The sequence below is a fragment of the Schistocerca piceifrons genome, chromosome 6 (assembly GCF_021461385.2).
Source record: "Schistocerca piceifrons isolate TAMUIC-IGC-003096 chromosome 6, iqSchPice1.1, whole genome shotgun sequence".
Classification (NCBI taxonomy): Eukaryota; Metazoa; Arthropoda; class Insecta; order Orthoptera; family Acrididae; genus Schistocerca; species Schistocerca piceifrons.
In genome coordinates this window covers 61,525,636-61,551,378 of record NC_060143.1, presented here as the reverse complement: position 1 = coordinate 61,551,378, position 25,743 = coordinate 61,525,636, and the positions used below count along the sequence as shown (strand labels likewise).

General features: G+C 42.2%; 1 protein-coding gene across 1 annotated transcript in view; it reads right to left on the bottom strand.

Moving 5' to 3' along the window:
* LOC124802953 (dipeptidyl aminopeptidase-like protein 6) overlaps positions 1–25,743 on the bottom strand; it is a 765,226-nt gene that overhangs the window by 418,614 nt on the left and 320,869 nt on the right. Inside the window, exon 2 of the mRNA XM_047264042.1 lies at positions 18,865–19,075. Coding sequence (XP_047119998.1) covers positions 18,865–19,075 — 211 coding nt within the window. The remainder of the gene's footprint in view (positions 1–18,864; positions 19,076–25,743) is intronic.

The following is a 25,743-nucleotide window of genomic DNA, read 5'->3' as shown; positions in this document are numbered from 1 at the left end:
ATCTTTATAGATGGCTATCGTTTTCACCTACAGCCATTTGAGCTCTGCAGCCGAAAGCTGTCAAAAGCGCTGGCAGGTATCAGTGATTTACTTGATTTGATTCGACTGTAGGAGTGTCTTAGTAATAAAGAATAAATGAATTAAAACTTCATGTATGATGCGGCAGTTTTTCACGCATCGCATTGTTTACGACCACATATCTTCTGAACTATAACAAGGAGGTCGTAAGAGATGAACATATTTTCTTTCATCATTTTGCAGTGGTTGGTAGCGAGGGAAAAACTGGTTAAAATTTGAAATCATGTGCAAAGCTGCTGGCAAGTAGCTAAGTGTTTTCATTCTCAAATAATGTAGTAATGAAGTCCGGCAATACGGGCGTTGTATACGCATCTTTCCCACTCTCACCCCCACCTCTCTGTAGGTAGATGGTTCTTCCCCCCACAGCGATTGTTTCCTGACACTAAGGAATATGAGTACCACGTTTAGTTCAAATCGGTCCAGTGGTTTCGGAGGAGATGTCGTTCCAGTGGTTTCTGAGTAGATGTCGAAGATACGCATAAACACACAGATATATACTGCACATCCATTTTTATAGTAAGTATGGATTATTCACATTAATGGAAACCGTTCTGTAACAATTTGTTTAGTTGCTAAACTGTGAGTTGTAGGCCGAAAACACAGTGAATAGAAGCATCTCATCTACTATTGACATCAATGCAGTCACGCGAACTTACGGTTATGACTCACAGTTAGTGAGGCACAGAGGTCTAAATGAACTGAATAATGCAAAGTGTTGAGGTTAGCGTGACATGAATCGATGGACATTTTTCTTCGATCGTACTGCTCTCTAATAACGATGTGTGTGTGTGTGTGTGTGTGTGTGTGTGTGTGTGTGTGTGTTCTTATTGCTAAATGTTGTGAAATTGCTAATCAAAAACTAAGTTCTTGCCTTAACCATAATTCACGACTCATATGGCAGGCTCATTTCGAAATATCAAGAAACAGTAGGTTCAACGATCAGCTGCGAGCAGTTCTACTATTACTGCTCACCTAGGAAAATATCGTCGACCATATGAGCCTCCCTCATCGAAAATCTGAGGGGAAATATCACGCTTCGGGCATGTAAACACGACACGAGAAGACATTGTACCCAGACCTTCTCGAAAATAAACAGGTGATATTCTTCCTGAGCGAAAGTTTATGTTAGGAGATTATAATAGGGTGAAAGGAGTTACGTAAATAAATAGGAAGGTTGTCAGGGATTTTGTGTTCCTTGTACATATTTTAGTCGCTAATGTATGAATACGTATATGATCTGCTCGTCACTGCGCACCACAGATCAGAAGGTGCAATATTAGCACACAGTCTCATACCCTTCTCGTAGAATTACAGGAACAATGATGGCCAATGTATGTCTGTATTGAGCCTAACTTCCGTTATCTTATTTCATGATACTTGCACGAAATGTACAGTGGAGGCTGTAAAATAGTTGCGCATTTCACGTTAAAGCTTTAGAATAGTTGCACATTTCACCTTTCAACACTGCTGCTCCAGAGAGGTCCTACTAGGAAAAACGGTGACTTTCTTCCGATAATTCCCATTTAATTTACTTTTATCATTTTTTTTTCGGGTGGGCTCTACTGGTCTGAGCACATTTGGGCAGATATCAGCTCAAATTCCCGTTCGGCCATCCAGATCTAGATTTTTCGGGATTTATCTTAATGGCTTACGGGAAATGCTTGGATGGTACCTTTGAGTTATTTTCCTATGTTTTCCCCAATAGGGGTCTGTGGTCCGTCTAAAAGATCTCGTTGTCGACAGGACTTTAACCCTCATCTTCCTCTCTTCAGTTATTCAAGCGACCCCTTACGTCCCGCAAATTTCTTTCATCTGTTGTCGCGTTTACTTGATAAAGTACGATTAACTGGAGCAATATAAAATTATCTCGTATATGACTCCCTTGATGAATTCACTGCATTTTCCCAAATTCCACTAAAGATTTTCTGTCTCCCATTAGTCTTATCTATACGACTTCGTTCCAAAATAAGCGTCCGTCACAACAGGAAAAACCATTTCATATTTAATGGTGAAGAACACACAAATTGCGTTTTGTTAGCACTAATATTTGCTTGTTACGAATAGCTTATCAGCTTACTAGGCTATCATCGGATAACACCTTACTTGCGTTTCAGAAGATACTACTGCCCACGAATCTACGCCTTGAAAACTGAAGTTATTACAAACGATCAAAATCTTTGATCATGAAATTACGCAGGGTATTATCTCGTATTTGCCTACTTTTAAAGATAGTCGCCTTTTAGTACTCTCACAAACGCACTCCGCACCAGCGCTAATGACACGAACTCCTCACCGAGCGAGGTGGCGCAGTGGTTAGACACTGGACTCGCATTCGGAAGGACGACGGTTCAATCCTGCGTCTGGCCATCCTGATTTAGGTTTTCCGTGATTTCCCTAAATCACTTCAGGCAAATGCCGGGATGGTTCCTCTGAAAGGGCACGGCCGACTTTCTTCCCCATCCTTCCCTATTCCGATGAGACCGATGACCACGCTGTCTGGTCTCCTTCCCCAAACCAACCAACCAACCAACGAACTCCTCACTGAAAGCCGATACTGTTGCGTGGAACGCGCCTCCAGATATTTGTAATCTACTGTGAAGTCATCGAACGCTGCATGCTGAGAGAGTGGCTACAAATTCCGACTTATCGACAGCCGATTACCTAGTGTTCCGGAAGGCTAGGCGAATCACAGATTACAAGAGTCCAGAGGCTTATGCCGGGAAGACAAGCAGAGAGCGCCTGGCAACTACAGTAACAGTTCAAGGACGTTAAGAAAAATTCAGAAGGCAGACAAACCATTCCAGACGAATCTGCAAACGGAAAGTCAAATCCTGAGTGTTAGAAACTTCTTGATGGGCACAATAAATTATGAACTCACTCCGTTGAAAGTGATGAGAGCAAATTATATGTCGAGCAAAATAATGTGGCGTCAGTGGGGAAAAGAATTCCAGTCGTGAGCGCTGGACTATTTGATGCCTTTGTCTCGAGGGGGCGGCGCCCCAGTTGACTACCGTCTGCCGACCTGCACACTTCGCTCTCTAATACACTGCCTAGGTAAGCGTGAAGCACCCAGAAGGCATGGTTGGATGCCAATGTAACTTCGTAAAAGTACACACCACTGGCAGGAATTCACGTGAATAGAACTGCAATTTTCTGTGACAGGTAGAAAGGTCAACAAGGTGCATTAGTGTTGTTTGAGCTTAGTGTTGCTACCACGCCTCGTAGGCTATTAAAGGTGCGTGAGCAGCGTCAGATTTTGGGCTATAATTGAAATGGTCATAAAGACTTTGTGTACTTTTTTGTGACAGCGTTCCCAGAACCTGACAGCGTTCAAAAATGTCTTATTAAGAACCTCAAATTGGCCAGCTACTCGAAACATAGAATATCCATATTTGTGGAGCTTTCAGAGGTAACATTTGCCTGATGTCTGACTATATGGGAACACGAGGGCAGACATACTCACTATCAAAGTTCTGATCGAGTAGCAACGTCCATCAAAAGTCATAAGCGAGGGTACTTGTAAGGTACACCAAGAGAATTGTTGGTTGGTTGGTTAGTTTGGAGAGTAAAGAGACCAAACTGCAGGGTCATCAGTCCCTTTTACTCATTCAAATAGGTCTCGGATTAAAACAATTTCCCAAAAGACTCTGGGAAAGTAAAAAAGGCAGAAAAGTAACTGAGAACCACACTGAAAGAGGAAACGAAAGAAGCAAGCCAAAATGAGATAACGTGCACCAGAAGGAAAAGGAAATTTGTAGAACGTATTTTAATAACACAGCAGATGGCCTTGGCTGCCTAATCACAAGAATAAAAATAGGATGAACCACTCACTCTACAACACACAAAACCTTCAGCGTGAAAACACAAGGCTAGAGAAGCACCGACAGTGAAAAGCCGGCCGGAGTGGCCGAGCGGTTCTAGGCGCTTCAGTCTGGAACCGCGCGACCGCTACGGTCGCAGGTTCGAATCCTGCCTCGGGAATGGATGTGTGTGATGTCCTTAGGTTAGTTAGGTTTAAGTAGTTTTAAGTTCTAGGGGACTGATGACCTCAGAAGTTAAGTCCCATAGTGCTCAGAGCCATTTGAACCATTTGATAGTGAAAAGACGAAAATCGAAGGAGGAAACAGGAAGAGTTAAAATGGAGAGAGAGTGAAGGCCAGGTAAGGAACGTCACATTTCCACTCCTGGATTGAGTATTCCCACCCTTGGACTGGGTGATAACCTCTCCCCCCCCCCCCCCCCCCGTCGAATAAAATATAAATCTACATCAACTGTTGACACACTGTCGCCTAGCGCAGTAGGGAGTGAGTCAGGAAGGGTAAAAGACCCCCTCGAGGTGGCTAGCTACACCAACTATAGATGAGCAAAAGGAAATACAAAAGTAGTCAGCGTATACGAAGCGTGACCCCACTGCTACTGCGAAACCATTAATGGTAATTAAAGTAAGTGGGCCGGCCGGAGTGGCCGTGCGGTTCTAGGCGCTACAGTCTAGAGCCGGGCGACCGCTACGATCCCAAGTTCGAATCCTGCCTCAGGCATGGATGTGTGTGATGTCCTTAGGTTAGTTAGGTTTAATTAGTTATAAGTCTATGGGACTGATGACCTCAGAAGTTAAGTCGCATAGTGCTCAGAGCCATTTGAACCAAAGAAAGTGGGACGCTCAGCCCATAGCTCTGCCAGAACCCTCTCTTGGATATGGGAGGAACTGTTTGAAGCACCGACTCCAACTATGAATGCGCGGAGTGGCAAAATGTTCTGTATAAAAATCCCCCCATTCGTGCAGAGTAGCGAGGGTATGGGGCGCCAGGTGATGTCATATGCTTTTGTCAAATCAAAAAAAGACGGAAATTAGGTGATGATGGCGGGAAAAGGCCTTTAGATAACAGTCTGCAGGTATGCAAAGTTGTCAGCGGTGGAGCGACCTTGGTGAAACCCGCCCTGGGATGGAGCAATAAGGCCCTGACACTCAAGAATCCAACACAACCGCTGACTCACCATATGGTCGTGCAGCTAGCACGGAACGTTGGTGAGGCTCATAGGACAATAGCCATTAATATCTAGCGGGTTCTTACCAAGTTTTAGCACTGGAATAATGATACTCTCTCGCCATTGCGACGAGAATTCGCCATCGCTCCAGATTCAGTTGAAGATGACAGGGAGGTGGCGCTTGTAATCCGCTGACAGATGTTTAATCGTTGGTGAAGGATGCGATGTTGCCCAGGCGGTATGCCACGACAGTTTGCAAGGGCACTGAGAAACTCTCACGCACTGAATGGAACGTTATACGACTCAGGGTTTCGTGTAGTAAAATATAGATCTTGTTGTTTTAGGGTAAAAAGGGTGGGATGGTGATTCTCAGACACGGAGGTTCGAGCATAATGCACGGCAAAATGCACTGCGATTGCGTCTGAGTCGGTATAAACAGCTCCATGCGTGGAAATCCCAGGTTTACCTGCATGGGTCTGATATCCATAAGGGTATCTAATCTTGGTCCAAACCCAGGAAGAAGAGGTTCGTGTGCCGATGGTGGAGACTTATCGTTCTCAACACTCAAGCTTCCATCGTTTGATTAATTGACGGACACGGCCATAGAGCAGATTGAAAGCAATGAGGTATTCTATTGATGGTTGTCGCTTATGATATTGTAGGGCCCACCGACGATCTCTAATGACTGAGGCGATTTCTGATGACACCAGGGCAGTGTCTTCTGCCGAGGGCAACCTTAGAAAAAGGGATTGCCTATTAAGCTGCAGACACAATAGTAGATTAACTTACCGATGTTGCCTTGTGATGGAGATCCAATGGTGGTAGGAGAGGTGAACGCGTCCCAGTCATCCTTGGTGAGGGCCCCTCTGAGAAAGCTTCCAAGTGAGTGACACCGAGGGAGTGACAGAAAAAGCAGAAAGTGATCATTACCACACAAGTCGTGTGAGCTCTCCTGTGAAAAGATGACAGAAGGCCGGGACTGCAAACTAAGATATCAAAGGCCGAGTATGTGCCATGTACCACATTGAAATGAGTGGAGGCACCTGTATTTAGGAGGCAAAGGTACAGTTGAGTTAGTAGGTTCTGGAAGTATTTACCACAGCCAGTAGTCCTGGTTCCACTACAAAAAGGGTTATGGGCATTGAAATCTCCCAAATGCAGAAAACTTGGGGGAGTTGAGAAATTACTGTGGCCAATGCATGTTGTGGTATGTCACATATGGTGGAAGGTAGATATTGCAAATGGTACACTACTGGCCATTAAAACTGCTACATCAAGACGAAATGCAGATGATAAACGGGTATTCATTGGACAAATATATTATACTAGAACTGACATGTGATTACATTTTCACGCAATTTGGGTGCATAGATCCTTTGAAATCAGTACCCAGAACAATCACCTCTGGCCGTAATAACGGCCTTGATACGCCTGGGCATTGAGTCAAACAGAGCTTGAATGGCGTTCCTTCCATGGTGTAGCTAGAGAGGGTAACGATTTTGGATCATACTCCTCTGCAATGGATTCAACCTTCCCTTTCTCAGTGACTGCTGGGGTTATTCGGTCCCCAGCAAAAGACGACTTGGTCCGCTTCATTGCGAGTCATCTGCGCTGATGCCACCCACTCCAATCAGGGACTTTCCCCATGGGTGCCACCCACGCACAACAACGTTCACCTGGCAAGTTCTGATGCCCCAAGGAGATTGGCATCTACTCCTTGGCATACATCGAGAGTTTTGAGCTGTATTGCCAGGGGGCTATAACCGAGTGGGCACGTGACGGCCCCACCACGATAGGCTGACTACAATGCTGGATATTGGGTGTGGAGAAATCCAATAGTGTCATGGGGATGAAACAGGGCAGTGTACAACAGAAGTAGATGACGCACCCCGTACGATACCCTCCCGAATACGTGGATTGCGGGTGGAATTGAAGCGCCGTGACAATAAGAGGTACAGAAGGTCTAATCTCGCGATGGATATATGGTGAAACATGTAAGGTCTCCTTCTCTAAAGGGACCGCACTTCGGAAAAATTTGGAAAGCGTGGAGGTCATACCCGAAAGGAGACCATGATACTGGAGGCCAAAAAGTAGGAGACTCCTTTTAATCGCGTCTTAGGACAGGAATGAATACCTCAGGTCTATTCTAACCTCCAGATCGGCAGGGGGAGAAAACACTGTATCTCCTTTACATCTGTGCTTGCTATCTGAGAACATGTACTGGACTGGAGAATTATTGCCTCCTGTGTAGGCTGTCGTGAACACCAAAAGACGAACAACTACATTTGGAATGGTGTCTTATGTGGCAATCATGGAGTACTCGTGGATGGAACAACATTTGTTTCAATGTTGAATCATGGTTCTGCACTGACCTAGATGATCATCATCTGTGAGTATGGTGGGGCCCTTGGGAGAGATCCCAGTCTTCCAATGTTTTGGAGGGTCATAGTGGTATTACTGCTTGAGTCGTATTGTGCGGAGCGAGGGTATGACATCAAGGTACGGCTGATAGAGATGATGGAACTCTGATGGCACAATGCTACGTCACGGACATACTGCGTCTTCATGTATTATCGTTCAAGCCACAGTACCGCGGTGCCATTATTCAACAGGATAACGCTCGTCCGATTACAACCAATTACGAGCGAGCTTGCCTCAAGAAAGGGTACAACGGCCGTGTGGCACTTTTCCCAACCGAATCAGTGCATTCATTCAGGCAAGATGGGGTGTTAATTCATACTGTTAAGAGGATTAATACTGCCAAGTGCGAGGTAAATTTCACTCGCACTTTCTAGTGAAGTTTTACTTCTATTCCTCCTGCTCTTCTGGGTGCTTCACTTTTTTTGACAGGCAGTGTACATAACATGACACAGCAGTTTTCATACAACATACTTCTTCGTAAATCAAAGACGTATGGTTATATCCACTGCTATCAATGTATATCGGAAGATGCAACCAAAAAAGCTAGAAACTGTGAGTGAGAGGGTTAGCTATACCAGCAGCACAACACAGATACTAAAAAAGGAGGAGGAAAGCATAGTTACAAAACTTTCCAAGATTTGACTACTTTGTAAACACATGGTAGAAGGAAGAAAAGTTTGCTCTTTGATAATATTGACGAACAAATTATCAGAGAACTGAAACATAATTACGATGTTGCAGTTGTTATTCATTTAAGGAAGTAGAAGCACGCACCAATCACTCGTAATCCCATTACTTTTTAATTATTCTTGCCTATCCTGATTCCGTACTAACAGCCATTTCCAGTGCATCTGAACATGCTCGCTGCAGTATATCTCACCATACGATATTATTGCTGTATAAGCAGAGATTCCTGCTCCCATACGGCTGTAAGATCGTATGGTGACATGTACTGCCTCGAGTTTCTAGGATTGTTACTCAAACGCAATGAAGACGGCCATTTATAGCCGAAATCTAGACACGCAAGAGTAATAACAACTAATGGGATTGCTACTGATTACAGTGTGCATCTACTTCCTTACAGCCTACGGTCACTGTGCACAACAATTCCTCATGGATTCAAAGTTGGTATTCACTTTGTCAATGTCGTAGTAAGCAACGTTATCCGCCTTTTACATCTTTTTATTATTATCTTGCTTTTGTTGATCCTTCATTTATATGACTATTTCGCTCTTGATACGCTAGCTGAAAACTTTGAATGCACATATATGTCGAATTTTTGGTCGTGCTGACATATCCAATTAATGCTCTCGTCTACACAGTAATTAGGTGCAGCTTACAAGTAACGCGATATATACGTTTGTGCATGGACTTCAGCTATCGAACTACATCTCACTCAATACGCGCTGGCCGTTCGCAACACAGCCCCCGCAGTCACCCTTGTCCCCACCCTTACAGCGCTGTATGTGCAGCTAGGGGCCAAATTATTTTCTTCGCACTCTACAGGGCATACTTCTTGGCTGTGAGGAAACTGCGCAAAATTGAAGTTTGTTCCACTTTCCGAGCGCCTGACAAGATCCCACGGAAACGAAAATCGCCTTCATTTTAATGATTTCCACCTCAAATCTTGCAATGTCTGTGACACTCTCTCTTCCCTATTTCGCGATACTACGAAACGTGCTATCCTTCTTTGAACTTTCTCGATGTGCTCCGTTAATCGAATCTGATAAGGATCTCACATGACGCTACAGTACTCCAAAAGAAGACGGACAAGCGTAGTGTAGGCTGGCTCTTTAGAAGGTCATCTTCTTGAGGATGTATGTAGAGCGAGAGATAATACGCATTGAGAGGTGCAATTTTTCCACCATCCTGAAAGCGTTTGATAATATCGTGTGTGATAGCTCCATCCAAATATGGTTTCAGTAAATAATTCCTGGAGAGGATGTCAACAGGATAAAAAATGCTGACATTAGGGTGACACGGGGGGGGGGGGGGGAGGTTGCCCTTTACGCGGATGTAACTCTGTTGCTAGGAAACTGTCGAAATACACAAATGTCATCATCAACTGCCTCAATGTCTCAAATTCTAAAATTAATCAAGGAAAGAGTGCTATTGTCGTTATTCTCCCGAACTGTGAAATTCCTGTTACTTGTGGAAATGTGTAAGGTAATGTGATTGTGTCATTCACCTTCTAGACAAAAGATTAAAGTTTTCAATACCAAAATTAGGCAATTTGTACCATACCTGTACGTGAAATTATACTTTTGGGACTCTGTTTTCATATTTTCATGTTGCATGATAAGAATTCGCCATGCGTCTATACAAGACGTCCTCGACAATTCAGAATAACTCATTCCCGAATTTACACAGTCTGAGCAAATCAAATGAAGTTTCGTAGCTCTTGTCATGAGGTTCTGTATTCAGTAAAACGATTTCAGACGATAAATTTTGACCATTTACTTAGCAAAACTGAAACGTTTTGAAATGGCACACGAGACTGAGCGAGGCAATGCTGCTAAAACACTTAACGCTGGCCGTCCATAACACCGGGTTGCGATTGAATGAATACGAGCTATTTTTCCAATAGATGTGCTCTAAGACATATTTTGCCTACCCAACTAGTTATTTCGAGGCAGTCAAGGAATCGCAGAGTCTCTGTAATTAATCAGCTGATAACATCTCCTCAGCTGTTCAACATCATGTAAAATCGTGCCACTGCAATTTTTCTCTTGTTCTCTCACAACTTATTACCACGACTCAGCAGTATATCTCGTGGAATGCCACGGTTCTTTAGATGTAAGGACATCTGTTAAAAGTTCTCTCTTGCACGCAACTTTGCATGCCTGATGAACTCGAATGTTCCGACTTGTTAGAGCAAGAGGAATGCCGTTCCGGTGTAGGACTCTAAGAACTGTGACGGTCAATTCATTTTGCTTTTTTTTTCGCTCGTTTCTGGATAAAGACTCTATGAATGAAGACTTTAGCGGAAGAATATTTTACTTTATTTAAGAAGATACACCATTTTACAAACAATCCGGACTCATCATGAAACTAAAAACAATTGAGATTAGATATTCTGAATGATTAACGTTAACAGTTTTTAATTCTCTAAATTTTAAACATCTCTCTCCCATCTTTCTAGTCTTCCGACATATACACAGATAGACAGATAGACAGATAGATAAACAGATGGAGGTAGAGAGAGAGAGAGAGAGAGAGAGAGAGAGAGAGAGAGAGAGAGAGACAACCAATAGCGACATAAGTCACATATTCAGTCTTCATCAGCCGATGCACACTGAAAGTGGAACGTATTCTCCATTGCTGGTTGGAAGCTCCCTATCTGAATTCGGTACTATCGATTTCCGATAATGTGCCGTCACTGCAAGTGATTTAAATTCCCTGAACAGCATAAACAGTACGGTCACGGTGAAAAATGGCTTTCTAGTCTTCGCACACAACTAATGGCCGATCGAAGTACTTCCCAGTAACAAAGAAACTGAATGTCTTGAGAGATAGCCAGAAATTTACATATGGGTCACTCAAAAGTTCACATTCATGAAAGTCGAATGCTATTATAATGCTAAAATTCCAGTGAAATAACTGTAAGAGCCAAATATTGTGCAATTATTATCCTGGTCATATAATTAAATGAATTTTTCTTAGACTCTACGCGGAGATACCAAATAAAGCCGGTGGAGGGGGTTAGTTTCAATGGTTGCCGTATTCATGAGATTCTGAAATGCAATTTTCTTTACATATCGTGGGTACAACTTTATTAGAATAGCTTTGGGAATACAGAAGAACGAAAGAAAAAGAGTTCCAAAGAATCTTAAATATTCATGTAACTCGTTTGATTATAAGTCTCCGATTTCTATTGGCCCAGAAGATGTAAACACGAGAAAGGTTACATATATTTCAGAAACGCAGATTGATGTTCTTTTCTACTTAGTTCTTTTATTTTATTTTCAAATAATTTCCCAGATTCAACGTCAGTCTTTCAACTATAGGACCATACGTTCAATTAATGCTATCACTCTATTTATGGAGGCAATTGATTTTACGTTTAATATGTAATTTTAAAAAGGCCAATGCGTTATTACCAAATTGTGTACTAAAAATCGGGTTACACCATCTTACATTTTTATCTGTTGTTGTTGGTCGATCTGAAACAAGTGCTAACAGGGGAATGCTACTACCATTCAGATACTACACTTAAAAGCTCATAACAAATAAATTGCCTAAAAAATGGAATAATACGAAAACAATAAAAAAGTAAAATACTTAATTGGGAAAGTGCTGGCAAAGGAAATACAAGGAACCTATATAAAAAAATTTAAAAATTATTGTGTAATAGTTTTCGTAGATGGGAATAGAAGCTTGAAGACTGTTCGACATCTGCAGTGCTATTACTCAAAATATAAGTCAAGGACCCACCGAAAGCATCTCGCTCCAATACTGTAACAATTGTGGCTGCTGTAGCAGTAATATTCTACCCGAAGCTTCACTTCATATTTCGGATGAGATTACATTTGCCAATGTGTGTTGTAAGAAGTATAGTGAGATCCAGACAACAGATGGTACAGAGGTTACCGATTCCGCGAGAAATTGCACCAGTTTGGTAAACTTACGGTCTGATTGACTGTCATAACAGGAGCCAGCACGCCATATTTCCAGTTTTCGTTCATTAATATTTCTTAAAGTATAAATCAGATTTAATTGCCTGTCATGCTAACCACGCTCTCAATAGTAAAGTATCATACAGTCAGTTCAAATTTGATTTTAATAACGGGTTTCTGTAATGAAAGAATGACGATATCCACACGAATAACCCTGTGCATCGTCACCTTCTGCCAAAAAGGCACGCCGAGCAAGGTGATTCATGCTAGAGTCGGTCTGGTATGAATTCTCGAATACATGAGTCGGCCGTGGCCATTAATGAATGACCTTAAATAATCGCGACTCTGCGAGCAGTCGAGAGAGGAATAAAATGTGGAATGTGTGTACTAATCTGTGAATATGACTTCCACAATGTATTTGATGTACCAGGATTGTCAGTGCTACGTGCGTAAACCGTACTACTTGTGACTTTATAGGTGTAGTTAGCAGCCTATGGCTTTGTGTTGTGATAATTTATTAAAAAGCTGTTTCCATCCCAACTAAATTAGCAAACACATCTGACAGCGTAGAGAGCCCTTAGTCAACTTATTACTAAATTTCACAGCCATACTTCAGAACAGCCGAGCCGCTATCTCACTGCTACGTCTGCGCAGTCACAAGGACATCTTCAGAAGACATCAAAGGGTAGGGAATAACAGAATCTCATTGTTTTCCTTGATGATTCAGAATACAAATAGGCACATCTTAGATTTCCTGTATAAATGGGACCGTTACTAGTTACTTATGTTAAAATACGGAAGGGAAGGAATTAATATCCACAGCGCGTGTTGAACTGGACGTTGTAGCCGTCTCATTCAGTTTCTACAAGGAGTTTGACGTATTTTTTTTTTTTTTTAATTTTATCGCTATAACTTGAGCAGACTGTGTGCACTCTTCGAAAACGACCGAGGTGGGGTATTGATTAGGACACTGGACATGCGTTAAGAAGCGGTGGGTTGTATATCCTCATTTGCCTTTATGATTTTGGTTAATCGAAATTTCCTCAGATTGCCTCATGCCTATTTCCCTTCCAGTCTTCTACCAAGTAGATTGCTTTATCGTCTACAGCGTATTAGACGATAACCTTCGTTTCTCCCAAAATATGACGAACAGTTACACACATGGCACTAAAATCACTCACTGATGGATACACCAGTAGCAAGAGTAATCTATGCGTCAGCTGGTCATGATCAACCTGGAGGTAAATTATTGACATTATTCTCTCGCTTCAGTGTTTAGAAAGAGCTAGTAGTTAACTTCACCAACAGCAGCTTGTTGTCACTCACTCGTAGCTTCTCTTCCTAAAAATGTACATGTGCGCATGGACCCAAGCTTCAAAATGCGGCCGTGGCATTTAAAGGAACGGAACCGCATGTCTGAATAGAATTGTTGCATTCCTCATCGTGTGTTCAATCCAAACTCCTGTTGTCCAGAAATCCCAACAGAGTATCAGCTGCATTAACAGCTTCTTCAGGAGAATAGGCGAATCAGGATGGGAGTCCCACAGCACTCTTTTTTTTTTTTTTTTTTTTTTTTTTAATACATGGTCAAGAAAAGATTACTCGGAAATTCAGACAATCGAAAAACTACAAATATTACGATTCATCTACTCCAGTGCGTGGCGAAACAAGTGAATATGATTGCTTACGACAAATGCAGGTCAGTACAACAGTATAACAGGAGGGAAGGGGACACCCAATCCCCTACACTCCTTTGGTGGAGTGCTGATGTTCTTGAGTGAATATCGCACATCTTTTGACGATCAGAATTGCCTTCGTTCAAGAACACTGTTCTATGTATGATCTTGCGGTAAGAATAATATAATATATGAATTAGCATGTAGTTTATGAGTTTCGTGGTTAATATTCGTAAACGGAACAGGTTAAAATTATGTAAAGGATGTATTGTGTGTAGTGTTTTTTGTGTTCTTATGTTTCGTGCGTTCGAGAACGCTGAAACCACGACGGCGGACTGGCAGCAGCGCGGCAACGGCAGCTTCAGAAGCTGGTCGCTGAACGCTCCGAGCCGACAGCCATGCCACGTCAGAGTATGGCGTTGTTGGGCCAGCAGAATCGACACAGAATAAATCGTAACATTGATAATACGAAAAAGGACTTGTTACTACTGTAATTTTGTTCAGTTCATGCCTGTATTCCAGGAAGTCAGTCTGTAGATGGAAATGTATACCATACTATGTGCATTGTGAAGAATTATCAGTAAACCGCCGGAGAAGATAATTACTGTGAAAAGAAAAAAAAACTGCTATTGAAGATATTTATTTTGGGAATGTGCATGCTTGAAGTTGGTTATCAAAACTGTATGAAGATGCTCATCAGCTAAAAAGGAGTGATAAACGGCTAAATAATACGCAACCAAGAAACATTGAAAAATCATAGGACTGCTCAGTTTTTTTTAAAGACGTCGTTAATTTGTTCTCGTGACTTTGAGTGAGTTTTTTTTTTAAACAGTGGTAATAGTTGAAAGTAACCTGAAAATTCTTGACAGTTTTAAAAGTTTATTGAGAGTTAATAGTGAAAAGTCAAATATTTTGACAGTTACACTACACAAATCAGAGATTAGCTTCGTTCTATTGTGCGCTTGTCTGTTTCGTAATACGCGCGAGCATCTCTGGTTGTCTTGGCAACAGAAACTAACTGCAGTATATTCGAATAGGAAAAGTAGCTTGAAATCAATATTTCCAACATTAATCTTTGCGAGAGTAAAAGCTACTGGTTCTCGTTTGTCATTTTGGAAAATACGAACGTGCAAAATATAGAGAATAATTCGTCGGAAGAGACTACGTTAAGTAATGGTCCATTCAGTGTAATTGATAGCACGGTCTGGCTGATCTATGGATACATTTCTGTGGCGAGAACAGGCTCTGCCTGCAGAACGCAACACAAACGTTTGTTTTCGAGCTTCCACATAACAGTTAAGTGCATGATGACTTGATACTCAGTTATAGATTTCGTGTTATCAAAACCGAGATTGCTGTTTCTATTACGTCAAATAACTGCACCATCACTCATTTCCGAAACTATCATAATCAAAACTGCTCAACAATACGCACCATAGCGACTGCAGAGCCACGTATCACACCAAATGTTTCTCCACATTTGTCATGGTGTGTATTTTAATTTTGTACACTCGTGCAATATCTTGAAAATTGAGTAGTAGGCCTGCAATTTTTATGAGTTTTTAGAAATTACACTACTGGCCAATAAAATTCCTACACCACGATGATGACGTACTACAGATGCGAAATTTAACCTACAGGAAGAAGATGCTGTGATATGCAAATGATTAGCTTTTCATAACATTTATACACGGTTGGCACCGGTGGCGACACCTACAACGTGCTGACATGAGGAAAGTTTCCAACCGATTTCTCATACACAAACAGCAGTTGACCGGCGTTGTTGTGATGCCTCGTGTAAGGAGGAGAAATGCGTACCACCACGTTTCCGACTTTGATAAAGGTCGGATTGTAGCCTATCGCGATTGCGGTTTATCGTATCGTGACGTTGCTGCTCGCGTTGGTCGAGATTCAATGACTGTTAGTAGAATATGGAATCGGTGGGTTCAGGAGGGTAATACGAAACGCCGTACTGGAACCCAACGGCCTCGTATCACAAGCAGTCGAGATGACAGGCATCTTATCAGCATGGCAGTAACGGATCGTGCAGCCACGTCTCGATTCCTGAGTCAACAGATGAGGACGTTTGCAAGACAACAACCATCTGCACGAACAGTTCGACGACGTTTGCAGCATCATGGACTATAAGCTCGGAGACCATGGCTGCAGTTACCCCTGACGCTGCATCACAGATAGGAGCACCTGCGATGGTGTACTCAACGACGAACCTGGGTGCACGAATGGGAAAACGTCATTTTTTCGGATGAATCCAGGTTCTGTTTACAGCATCGTGACGGTCACATCCGTGTTTGGCGACATCGCGGTGAACGCACATTGGAAGCGTGTATTCGTCATCGCCATACTGGCGTATCACCCGGTGTGATGGTATGGGGTGCCATTGCTTTACACGTCTCGGTCACCTCTTGTTCGCATTGACGGCACTTTGAGCAGTGGACGTTACACTTCAGATGTGTTACGACCCGTGGCTCTACCCTTCATTCGATCCCTGCGAAACCCTACATTCCAGCAGGATAGTGTTGAAATGGTTCAAATGGCTCTGAGCACTATGGGACCTAACATCTGAGGTCATCAGTCCCCTAGAACTTAGAACTACTTAAACCTAACTAACCTACGGACATCACAAAGATCCATGCCAGAGGCAGGATTCGAACCTGCTACCGTAGCGGTCACGCGATTACAGACTGAAGCGCCTAGAACCGCTCGGCCACTCCGGCCGGCAGCAGGATAATGCACGGCCGCATGGGGCAAGTCCTGTAGGGGTCTTTCTGGATACAGAAAATGTTCGACCGCTGCCCTGGCCAGCACATTCTCCGGATCTCCCACCAATTGAAAACGTCTGGTCAATTCTGGTCGAGTAACTGGCTCGTCACAATACGCCAGTCACTACTCTTGATGAACTGTGGTATCGTGTTGAAGCTGTGTGGGCAGCTGTATCTGTACACTGCATCCGAACTCTGTTTGACTTAATGCCCAGGCGTATGGAGGCCGTTATTACGGCCAGAGGTGGTTGTTGTGGGTACTGATTTCTCAGGATCTATGCAGCAAAATTGCGTGAAAATGTAATCACATTGTGGGGCGGCGGATAAGTTTGTAAAAATAATTAAATTGCTGTATTAATGCTTGCATGTAGAATCAGTTTCTGGCTTTTAGAATGTTGTTAATCTGTCTTTCGCCGTTCTCAACACTGGCTCTCTATTTACTTTTTGGCACCCAGAAAGTGATTTAATAAAACATGGAACCAGTAATTAGAGATCCTAGTGCCCACTTTATCTGAGAATGTTATTATAGCTGCAGCTTATAGCTCTGAGGAATTAGGAGATTGTCTGGGATTTCTAATCAAAAACGGTTTTCCAAAATAGTTGAGTATATTCTGAAATTCACTGATAAAAAACACAAGTATCCCTAGAACCTAACTAACAGAGCAGTTCAGAGTCTTATGCGCTGATGCAACTGTAAATGTCCGAATTAAATGTTAAAAAGAATGCTCGCCACGCTAAATATTTGGTAGAATGTCTGTCCCGCGACGGCACTTGAAAATACGACAATACGCAAACTGAAGCTTGATAATGAAAATCATCCCAGAATTAACCCTTCACTTGGAATGTTTTCATGGTTCCGCGTATCTCTAGTAACTTAATACGGCACCCGAGGCTGTATGTAGCAGTGATACCGACGTGACGCGACTCCCGACACAGATGGCGTGTCATTCAGCGTCTGGAGAGAACTGGGGCCTTGCTTCCTCGCACAGCGTTCTTATATATAAAGCCGCGGTGCGGACGGCTAAGGGAACGCCTGATCAAATCGGCTCTCCCGACTAGCCGCTGGGCTAGTAACGCACCACTTCAAGTTACATCATAATTTATAGCTTGTTTTGGTGATGGCTGAGGAAGCTCTTAATTTAAACGTGCATTCGGCACGCAGGTAAGTACTGATAATAAAATTTTGACGTGGTTAAGTTAAATATTCTGGGCGAGAGAATTAATTAAATTACAATGTACGCAGTAGATGAGCTCTGAACTGGCCCTTTTGAGATCCGCTATCGCTATAATTTTATAGGTATTAAAAAGAAACTTTACACATCTTCATAGTGATAGCGGACCTCCAACCTATTTAAATCTAAACATCGTAGCCTTATTTACTAGCCTACTTAATCTATCTTGCTTCCTTCAGTTTTGAGACGAAAACCACAAAATCATGAATTTCCACTAAAATCTTAATATGTGAAATCCAAAGTACTGTTTTTATTAAGTCATTATGAAAGATGAATCTAAATATAAATTTTGAAGTCTCTAGCTCTTTTCTGTTGCGCCAATGATTTTTCCAGAAAAACGTCCAAATTTCGAAAATGGCTGAAGTTATCGAACTGATATTTAACACACATTAATTTAGTATTATTCCTGACATGCTAGAAAAGTTTTACGTCATTTGCTTGATTTTTAAGGTATTGCGCAACATTTATGACGTCAGAGCTAGTTACAGAGTTACAGCAGACTGGCTGGCACACAATGGAAACTGATGTGAATTTACTACAGCGTGAGTAGGCTGCTTCCCTACAACATGTCAGTTCTAGTATAATATATTTGTCCAATGAATACTCGTTTACCATCTGCATTTCTTCTTGGTGTAGCAGTTTTAATGTCCAGTATTGTATAATGGTTAATTTTGATTACGGTGTTGTTTTTTGCTTAAACCTCCATGAATTTTTATGTCAGTAGAACTCTAAATGGACTAAACTGCATTTAGTATATCTCAGGCGTGGACAGTTAGAGCATCCCTGATGTAGAGTATACAGATGAGAAACAGTCGCGTATAATGAGGAGAAAACGACTTTTGTCATGCTGAAGAGAAATTACGAAACTTTATTCCGTCACCTGTGTAAGGGAAACGTGTAGTTGTGTTTCAGGGGCTCGAAGGTAGAATGATAAGATATGTGATTTTTTTTTAGAAAAATAAGAAATGACTGCTCTCAGCATCAGTACAAAGACTCTGCAGAAAAAAGAAACTGTCGGCAGTTAAAGCACGAGCGGTGTGAGGCAGTGGAGGGGCGCCGAGCGGCCTGCACTCACCCGACACCCAGGAGCCGTTGAAGCGCAGCGCGGCGAACTCGTGGCCCAGGATGTCGGCGAGCCGGAAGCGGCGGCCGCGCACCCGCGGGCCCTCGTCCGGCGGCGTCAGCACCACCACCGACGTCACGATCAGCGCCAGCACCACCACGATCACCAGCAGCGCGATCAGGATGCCGCGCCAGTTGCGCTGGTTCGGGTTCGCCGACACCAGCTCCTGGCACAGAGGACTCTCACTGTCGCAGTAGTACTCCGCTTCCGCACATATTCTACCGTATGGCAAAGGGCGCTAGTTACGAGGGCAGTTCAATAAGTAATGCAACACATTTTTTTTCTGAAACAGGTGTTGTTTTATTCAGCATTGAAATACACCAGGTTATTCCCCAATTTTTTAGCTACACAACACTATTTTTCAACGTAATCTCCATTCAATGCTACGGCCTTACGCCACCTTGAAATGAGGGCCTGTACGCCTGCACGGTGCCATTCCACTGGTCGATGTCGGAGCCAACGTCGTACTCCATCAATAACTTCTTCATCATCCGCGTAGTGCCTCCCACGGATTGCGTCCTTCATTGGGCCAAACATATGGAAATCCGACGGTGCGAGATCGGGGCTGTAGGGTGCATGAGGAAGAACAGTTCACTGAAGTTTTGTGAGCTCCTCTCGGGTGTGAAGACTTGTGTGAGGTCTTGCGTTGTCATGAAGAAGGAGAAGTTCGTTCAGATTTTTGTGCCTACGAACACGCTGAAGTCGTTTCTTCAATTTCTGAAGAGTAGCACAATACACTTCAGAGTTGATCGTTTGACCATGGGGAAGGACATCAAACAGAATAACCCCTTCAGTGTCCCAGAAGACTGTAACCATGACTTTACCGGCTGAGGGTATGGCTTTAAACTTTTTCTTGGTAGGGGAGTGGGTGTGGCGCCACTCCATTGATTGCCGTTTTGTTTCAGGTTCGAAGTGATGAACCCATGTTTCATCGCCTGTAACAATCTTTGACAAGAAATTGTCACCCTCAGCCACATGACGAGCAAGCAGTTCCGCACAGATGGTTCTCCTTTGCTCTTTATGGTGCTCGGTTAGACAACGAGGGACCCAGCGGGAACAAACCTTTGAATATCCCAACTGGTGAACAATTGTGACAGTTCTATCAACAGAGATGTCAAGTTAAGCACTGAGTTGTTTGATGGTGATCCGTCGATCATCTCGAACGAGTGTGTTCGCACTCTCCGCCATTGCAGGAGTCACAGCTGTGCACGGCCGGCCCGCACGCGGGAGATCAGACAGTCTTGCTTGACCTTGCGGCGATGATGACACACGCTTTGCCCAACGACTCACCGTGCTTTTGTCCACTGCCAGATCACCGTAGACATTCTGCAAGCACCTATGAATATCTGAGATGCCCTGGTTTTCCGCCAAAAGAAACTCGATCACTGCCCGTTGTTTGCAACGCACATCCGTTACAGACGCCATTTTAACAGCTCCGTACAGCACTGCCACCTATCGAAAGTCAATGAAACTATACGAGACGAAGCGGGAATGTTTGAAAATATTCCACAAGAAATTTCCAGTTTTTTCAACCAAAATTAGCCGAGAAAAAAAATGTGTTGCATTACTTATTGAACTACCCTCGTACATGTTACGTCTGCTACACGTGGGCTCACCGGACAAAATACACTGTTCGAAAGCATTAGTGGAACTTGAGTTTGGGCGTCCGGTATACTCGACCGACCAGTAGCTACTGAGGACTAGAAATGTTAACAAATAATACATTTATCTTTCACAGATTAACTACACAACAAATCAGCATTGTATCAGTGCCCATTCACATAACAAGAACTGCAGTGTGACTTGTAACGTTCTGTGGCAGCACGCATCCAAAGCGAAAGTTAAAAGAACATTTCGATGTACCGGGTGATCAAAAATTCCGTATAAATTTGAAAACTGAATAAATCACGGAATAATGTAGACAGAGAGGTACAAATTGACACACATGCTTGGAATGACATGGGGTTTTATTAGAACCGAAAAAAATACAAAAGTTCAAAAAAATGTCCGACAGATGGCGCTTCATCTGATCAGAATAGCAATAATTAGCATAACAAAGTAAGACGAAGCAAAGATGATGTTCTTTACAGGAAATGCTCAATATGTCCACCATCATTCCTCAACAATAGCTGTAGTCGAGGAATAATGTTGTGAACAGCACTGTAAAGCATGTCCCGAGTTATGGTGAGGCACTGGCGTCGGATGTTGTCTTTCAGCATCCCTAGAGATATCGGTCGATCACGATACACTTGCGACTTCAGGTAAGCCCAAAGCCAAAAATCGCACGGATTGAGGTCTGGGGACCTGCGAGACCAAGCATGGCGAAAGTGGCAGCTGAGCACACGATCATCAGCAAACGACGCGCGCAAGAGATCTTTAACGCGTCTAGCAATATAGGTGGAGCGCCATCCTGCATAAACATCGTACGTTACAGCAGGTGTTTATCAGCCAGGCTGGAGATGATGCGATTCTGTAACATATCGGCGTTTCTCTCACCCGTTACCGTAGCAGTTTTGTTGTCCAGCGCCATCCGTCGGACATTTTGTGAACTTTGTTTTTCTTCGGTTCTAATAAAACCCCATGTCATTCCAAGCGTGTGTGTCAATTTCTACCGTTTTATCTACATTATTCCGTGCTTTATGAAGTTTTCAAATTTGTACTGACTTTTTGATCACCCGGTATAATGCTCGCTGTAACAAAAAATTTATATGTATTTCTGTTAACTGGATTTCAAAAGGACACTTAATTTTGTGAGGAAAAATATAATTATAAATTTCGCTATTATAAATCATTATTTAAAGAGTGTGAAATACTATCTGTGGCGGAGGATGTGAAAACCGCCACAGAAGAAACGATATGTAATGAAAATGACAAAGACTGTACAAGAATTAGTTAAGATACAAATAAACAATATATTGTAATAGAATCGCTTGTCTTCCGCACGGACTGAGTGAGAGAGGAACCCGTGACGTTGCATTAGGCTCTTACGTAGTCTTCATTTGTCATAAGTCGATGATCGACGCCATTTGTAGCTGCGATTCTAAAAGGTATGTAAAGATTTTAATTGTTTCTGTTAAAATATATTTATCTAGTAAAATCTGTTTGTCACATTTACTGCAAAGTTCGACCCGAACATTACGCATTTTATTTAAGAAATTTCGGCATCTTATTGGATATCGCTGGCGGTGCGGAGCTACGCCGCGAGCGAGCAGTCTACAGCAGCGGCAGATTTAAATATACGATCGCTATAAAGACCACATCCTAAAAAGGATACACGTAGAGGTGAACGAATATAATAAAGTGTTTCTTTTCACAGCATTTCAGACGCAGAATAATAGGAGATAGTACATTTTATCTTGTGCATTCACAGGTGAATACAAGTTGCACCTTTTGTAATTGTAAATTTTAATTCAAAAAAGTGATAAATTCTGAATATATCGTAAAGTGTATTTTAAAGTAGATAATTTTCATGAGAGCTTAGCGATATAAAAAAGAAAACATTTTCGTATAATAAGGATAGTCTTATGCTTCAAAGCTAGTCGGGGTGTATCCAGTAAAACAAAAATCCACTGCATCGTGAAAATGTTTGCTAAGTTCGATGGACAATAATATTTTCATTCTTGCACAAACAGCTTTAGTACTTGAATAAAATTAAAAGTTGAATAATTATTTTGGAATATTCAAAGATGAAAAGTTTACTGCAACCTTTCATTTCTCATGCGCATCCATGTATATGTTAAGTTCAATCTCAACGGTTTCCCAATCGAATTAAACGCAAAAAGCAAAGAAAGTTCAAAACCAGACGCTCAACTCCCGAATAATCAAAACAGACAGAATCGCATTAAAGACTTTCTAGGCTTTTCCGGTCTAATAAGTCTCGAAAGTCTCCTTGGGTTTCCTCCCGGATCCTAAAATCTACTTTATTCAATATTTCGGCGATCCAACTGTCTGTTAACTTCAGGCGAACACTCCTCCTTCTGCTAAGTTGTACTGCTAAAAACCGACGCCAAAGCGGCAGGTCATCATCTTATACAGCTCTTCGTAACAGCCGCAACTTGTCGCACAGAAGAACGTTCCCCTTTGATGCGAAATTTGATAATCATACTAGTCAGTTAGCGCGCAACTAGTTTACGTGGGGAAAAAACATTCGTTCCAGTTTTGGACACTGAGTGAAAATCTGGAGCTGTACACTGTTCATATGACGATATGACATCCTTGTTGTCATCTGACAAGCCATAACGTGAGTGAACAGTATAGATAGCTAGAAGAGAAACCGTATGCTGTTAGTGAAACTGTTTTATACGAACGGCAGCAATCAGAGTGCTGCATTGAGGAAGTATCGTCGACTGAAAGATTTGAGGTGAGGCCCGATGTCATTACATGGTGTAAAAACTATGGGAATTAACAGCGACTGAATATCGAAGAAACGAGTGGTCTTGGTGTGACACCTGGAAGAGGAAGGCGTGCTATTCCGGTGTAAGTTATTGACGAGTTTGTTGTTGCTGCAACTGACAATGCAGCACGTTTCCCAGGCAGTGCTAGTGCTCATGCTGTCTCACGAGAATTGTCCTCCCCATGCTCGACAGCACGGAACTTCTGCGGTCTGTTTCAATCTGGTACCCGTACAAGATTCAGAAGGTGTAGCAACTTAACCCTCATGATGCGCAGCAATGTTCTGAATCCGCTCTTCAGTCTCTGACATAGGCCAAAGCTGATGACTTGTGGCTGGGGAGTGTTCTGTAGAGTAATGAGGCACACGTTACATTACAGAGTGCAGTGAATACATTGAAATTCCGAATGGAGTACCGTTAAACCGAGTGTTGTGTACGAAGAGCCACTGTAATCGTCATATGTGACTGTTAGGTGCTTATTCACAAACCCTTAATTTGGTCTACTCTTTTTTGAAGAGAATTCACCCAGAGAGCCTCTCAACTGTACCATGACGTCTGTACGTGTTCGAGACCTCCCTACACAGCCTGCTGCTCCTCCTTTGGAAGAGCCCAGCCTTGTGGCAACCACTGTTTTAAGGGGCTCCGGAAAGGCTCAAAATCATGAAAAGTTCAATTTTTACTTTTTTGCGTTTTCTGAATCTGCAGACTATTACCTTTTAATAGATATATAATTTATTCAATTCCGAAGACTACAACTATTTTTAAATTTTTTTTGAAATGTGTTCTACATGGGCGTGACCCACTGTGGCGCTGTTAAACTGCTGTCAAATGGTGTTATTATTAACGTCCGTGTTCATCAGGTACATTTTAGTGATGTGAGATAAAGTATGTGTTGTGGCTAACCTGTGATGGTTCAATATATATCGCTGGTGTGATTGTCGATTGTTTCATGTTTATTTACTCTGTCGTTATCTCGAAAATATTCGTAATTAATTCTGTTTCTTGAGTCTCTGTTTTGTTGAAGTATAATAATGAAAAAAATTAAAGTTATTAGAAATCCTCTGAAGGCTTTTAAGAAAAGGAGAAATGTTGGAAAGCCAAAGCTATGTGTTATTACTGTAAACAATAAAGACGATAACCAAGTGAGTGAACCTAACCTCTCAAGTACCCCTGCCCATAGCAGTCAAAGTGGGAAAGAAAATACGTCACAGAAGCAGCTTGGTTCAATGAGTGAAAACTATGAATGTTTTATGGGCGAATCGGATGAAACATTTGATATGTCGGTTCTCAAAGGAATTTTTTCAAACTGTGTAAGATGTATTCATTGTAGTGAAGTTGGTCTGGAACTCTCCATAATAAAGCACGTAGGACTTGCTAGTGAAATACAACTGAAACGTGATAAGTGTTCATACATGACCACCTTTTGGAACAGTGTTGCAGTAACTGCAACTGAAGAAAATTGTAGCAAAATCTACGAACACAACAACGAGTGATGCTTGCTTTAGACAAGGAACGCCTTCGGGCTGCAGACAGGGCTGTAAAGAGTCTAGATATACAAGCAAGAGTAAACAGGAGGAGGAATAAGAGGAAGCTGGAGGAGGAGTTTGCAGAGGATGAAGATAATCCATCCTATGGACCTGGAATGCACTAAAAAGTTAATCCAATCTTTGTCGCTCGATTCCCAAAATTTTTATTTTCTCATACTAATTACATGTTTTCTAAGGATCTTCCAAACATATTTGTTTCAAACTTTCAGTAAATGTTACACAGTACCTTCTGCATAATTTAACACAGCCTTTTTCCAAAAAACTGTATATTTTTGAATATATAAATAAAAAATTGCAAAAAAATGTTGTGAATTTTCATTACAATTGAAAAAAATCGTCTTTAATAACTGAACTAAAATTTTGTAAAATCCCTGTGTTAAGTTGTAGCCCATATTCCAATAAATAATCTGTAAAAAGTTCAACTTCCTACCTCAAATACTTTGTGAGGAAAGATGTAATTTATAAGCGTTATTTTAACATTGCAAGTATAGGGCGTTCCGGAGCCCCTTAATGCAGAATGGGGCAACACATCACGTCGCTCGCCCAGTGAAGGTACTGCTTCATGTAACCTTCCTTGAACGTGTTGTTTACAGAGGTTGTGCAGATGCACAGCCTGTTAGATAACCTGATCTGAATCCATTTGACTTTTGACTCTGGGGATATCTAAACGCGTTTACCAGGGAGCGTTCATTCTCTATCTGATCTGGAGGCCAGTATACATAAACACGTTGTTCATATTCCACCAGAACTGCAGCGAGCAACTGTTGGCCACGATGCTTTAAGTCTCCAGCATCTCGTCGACGTCTCAGGTGCTCATACTGGAAACACTGCGTAAGCGGCGGTTAATAGTGAAAGCATTATGTCTGTCTCATTTGTTTGAGATTTTCTGCCCA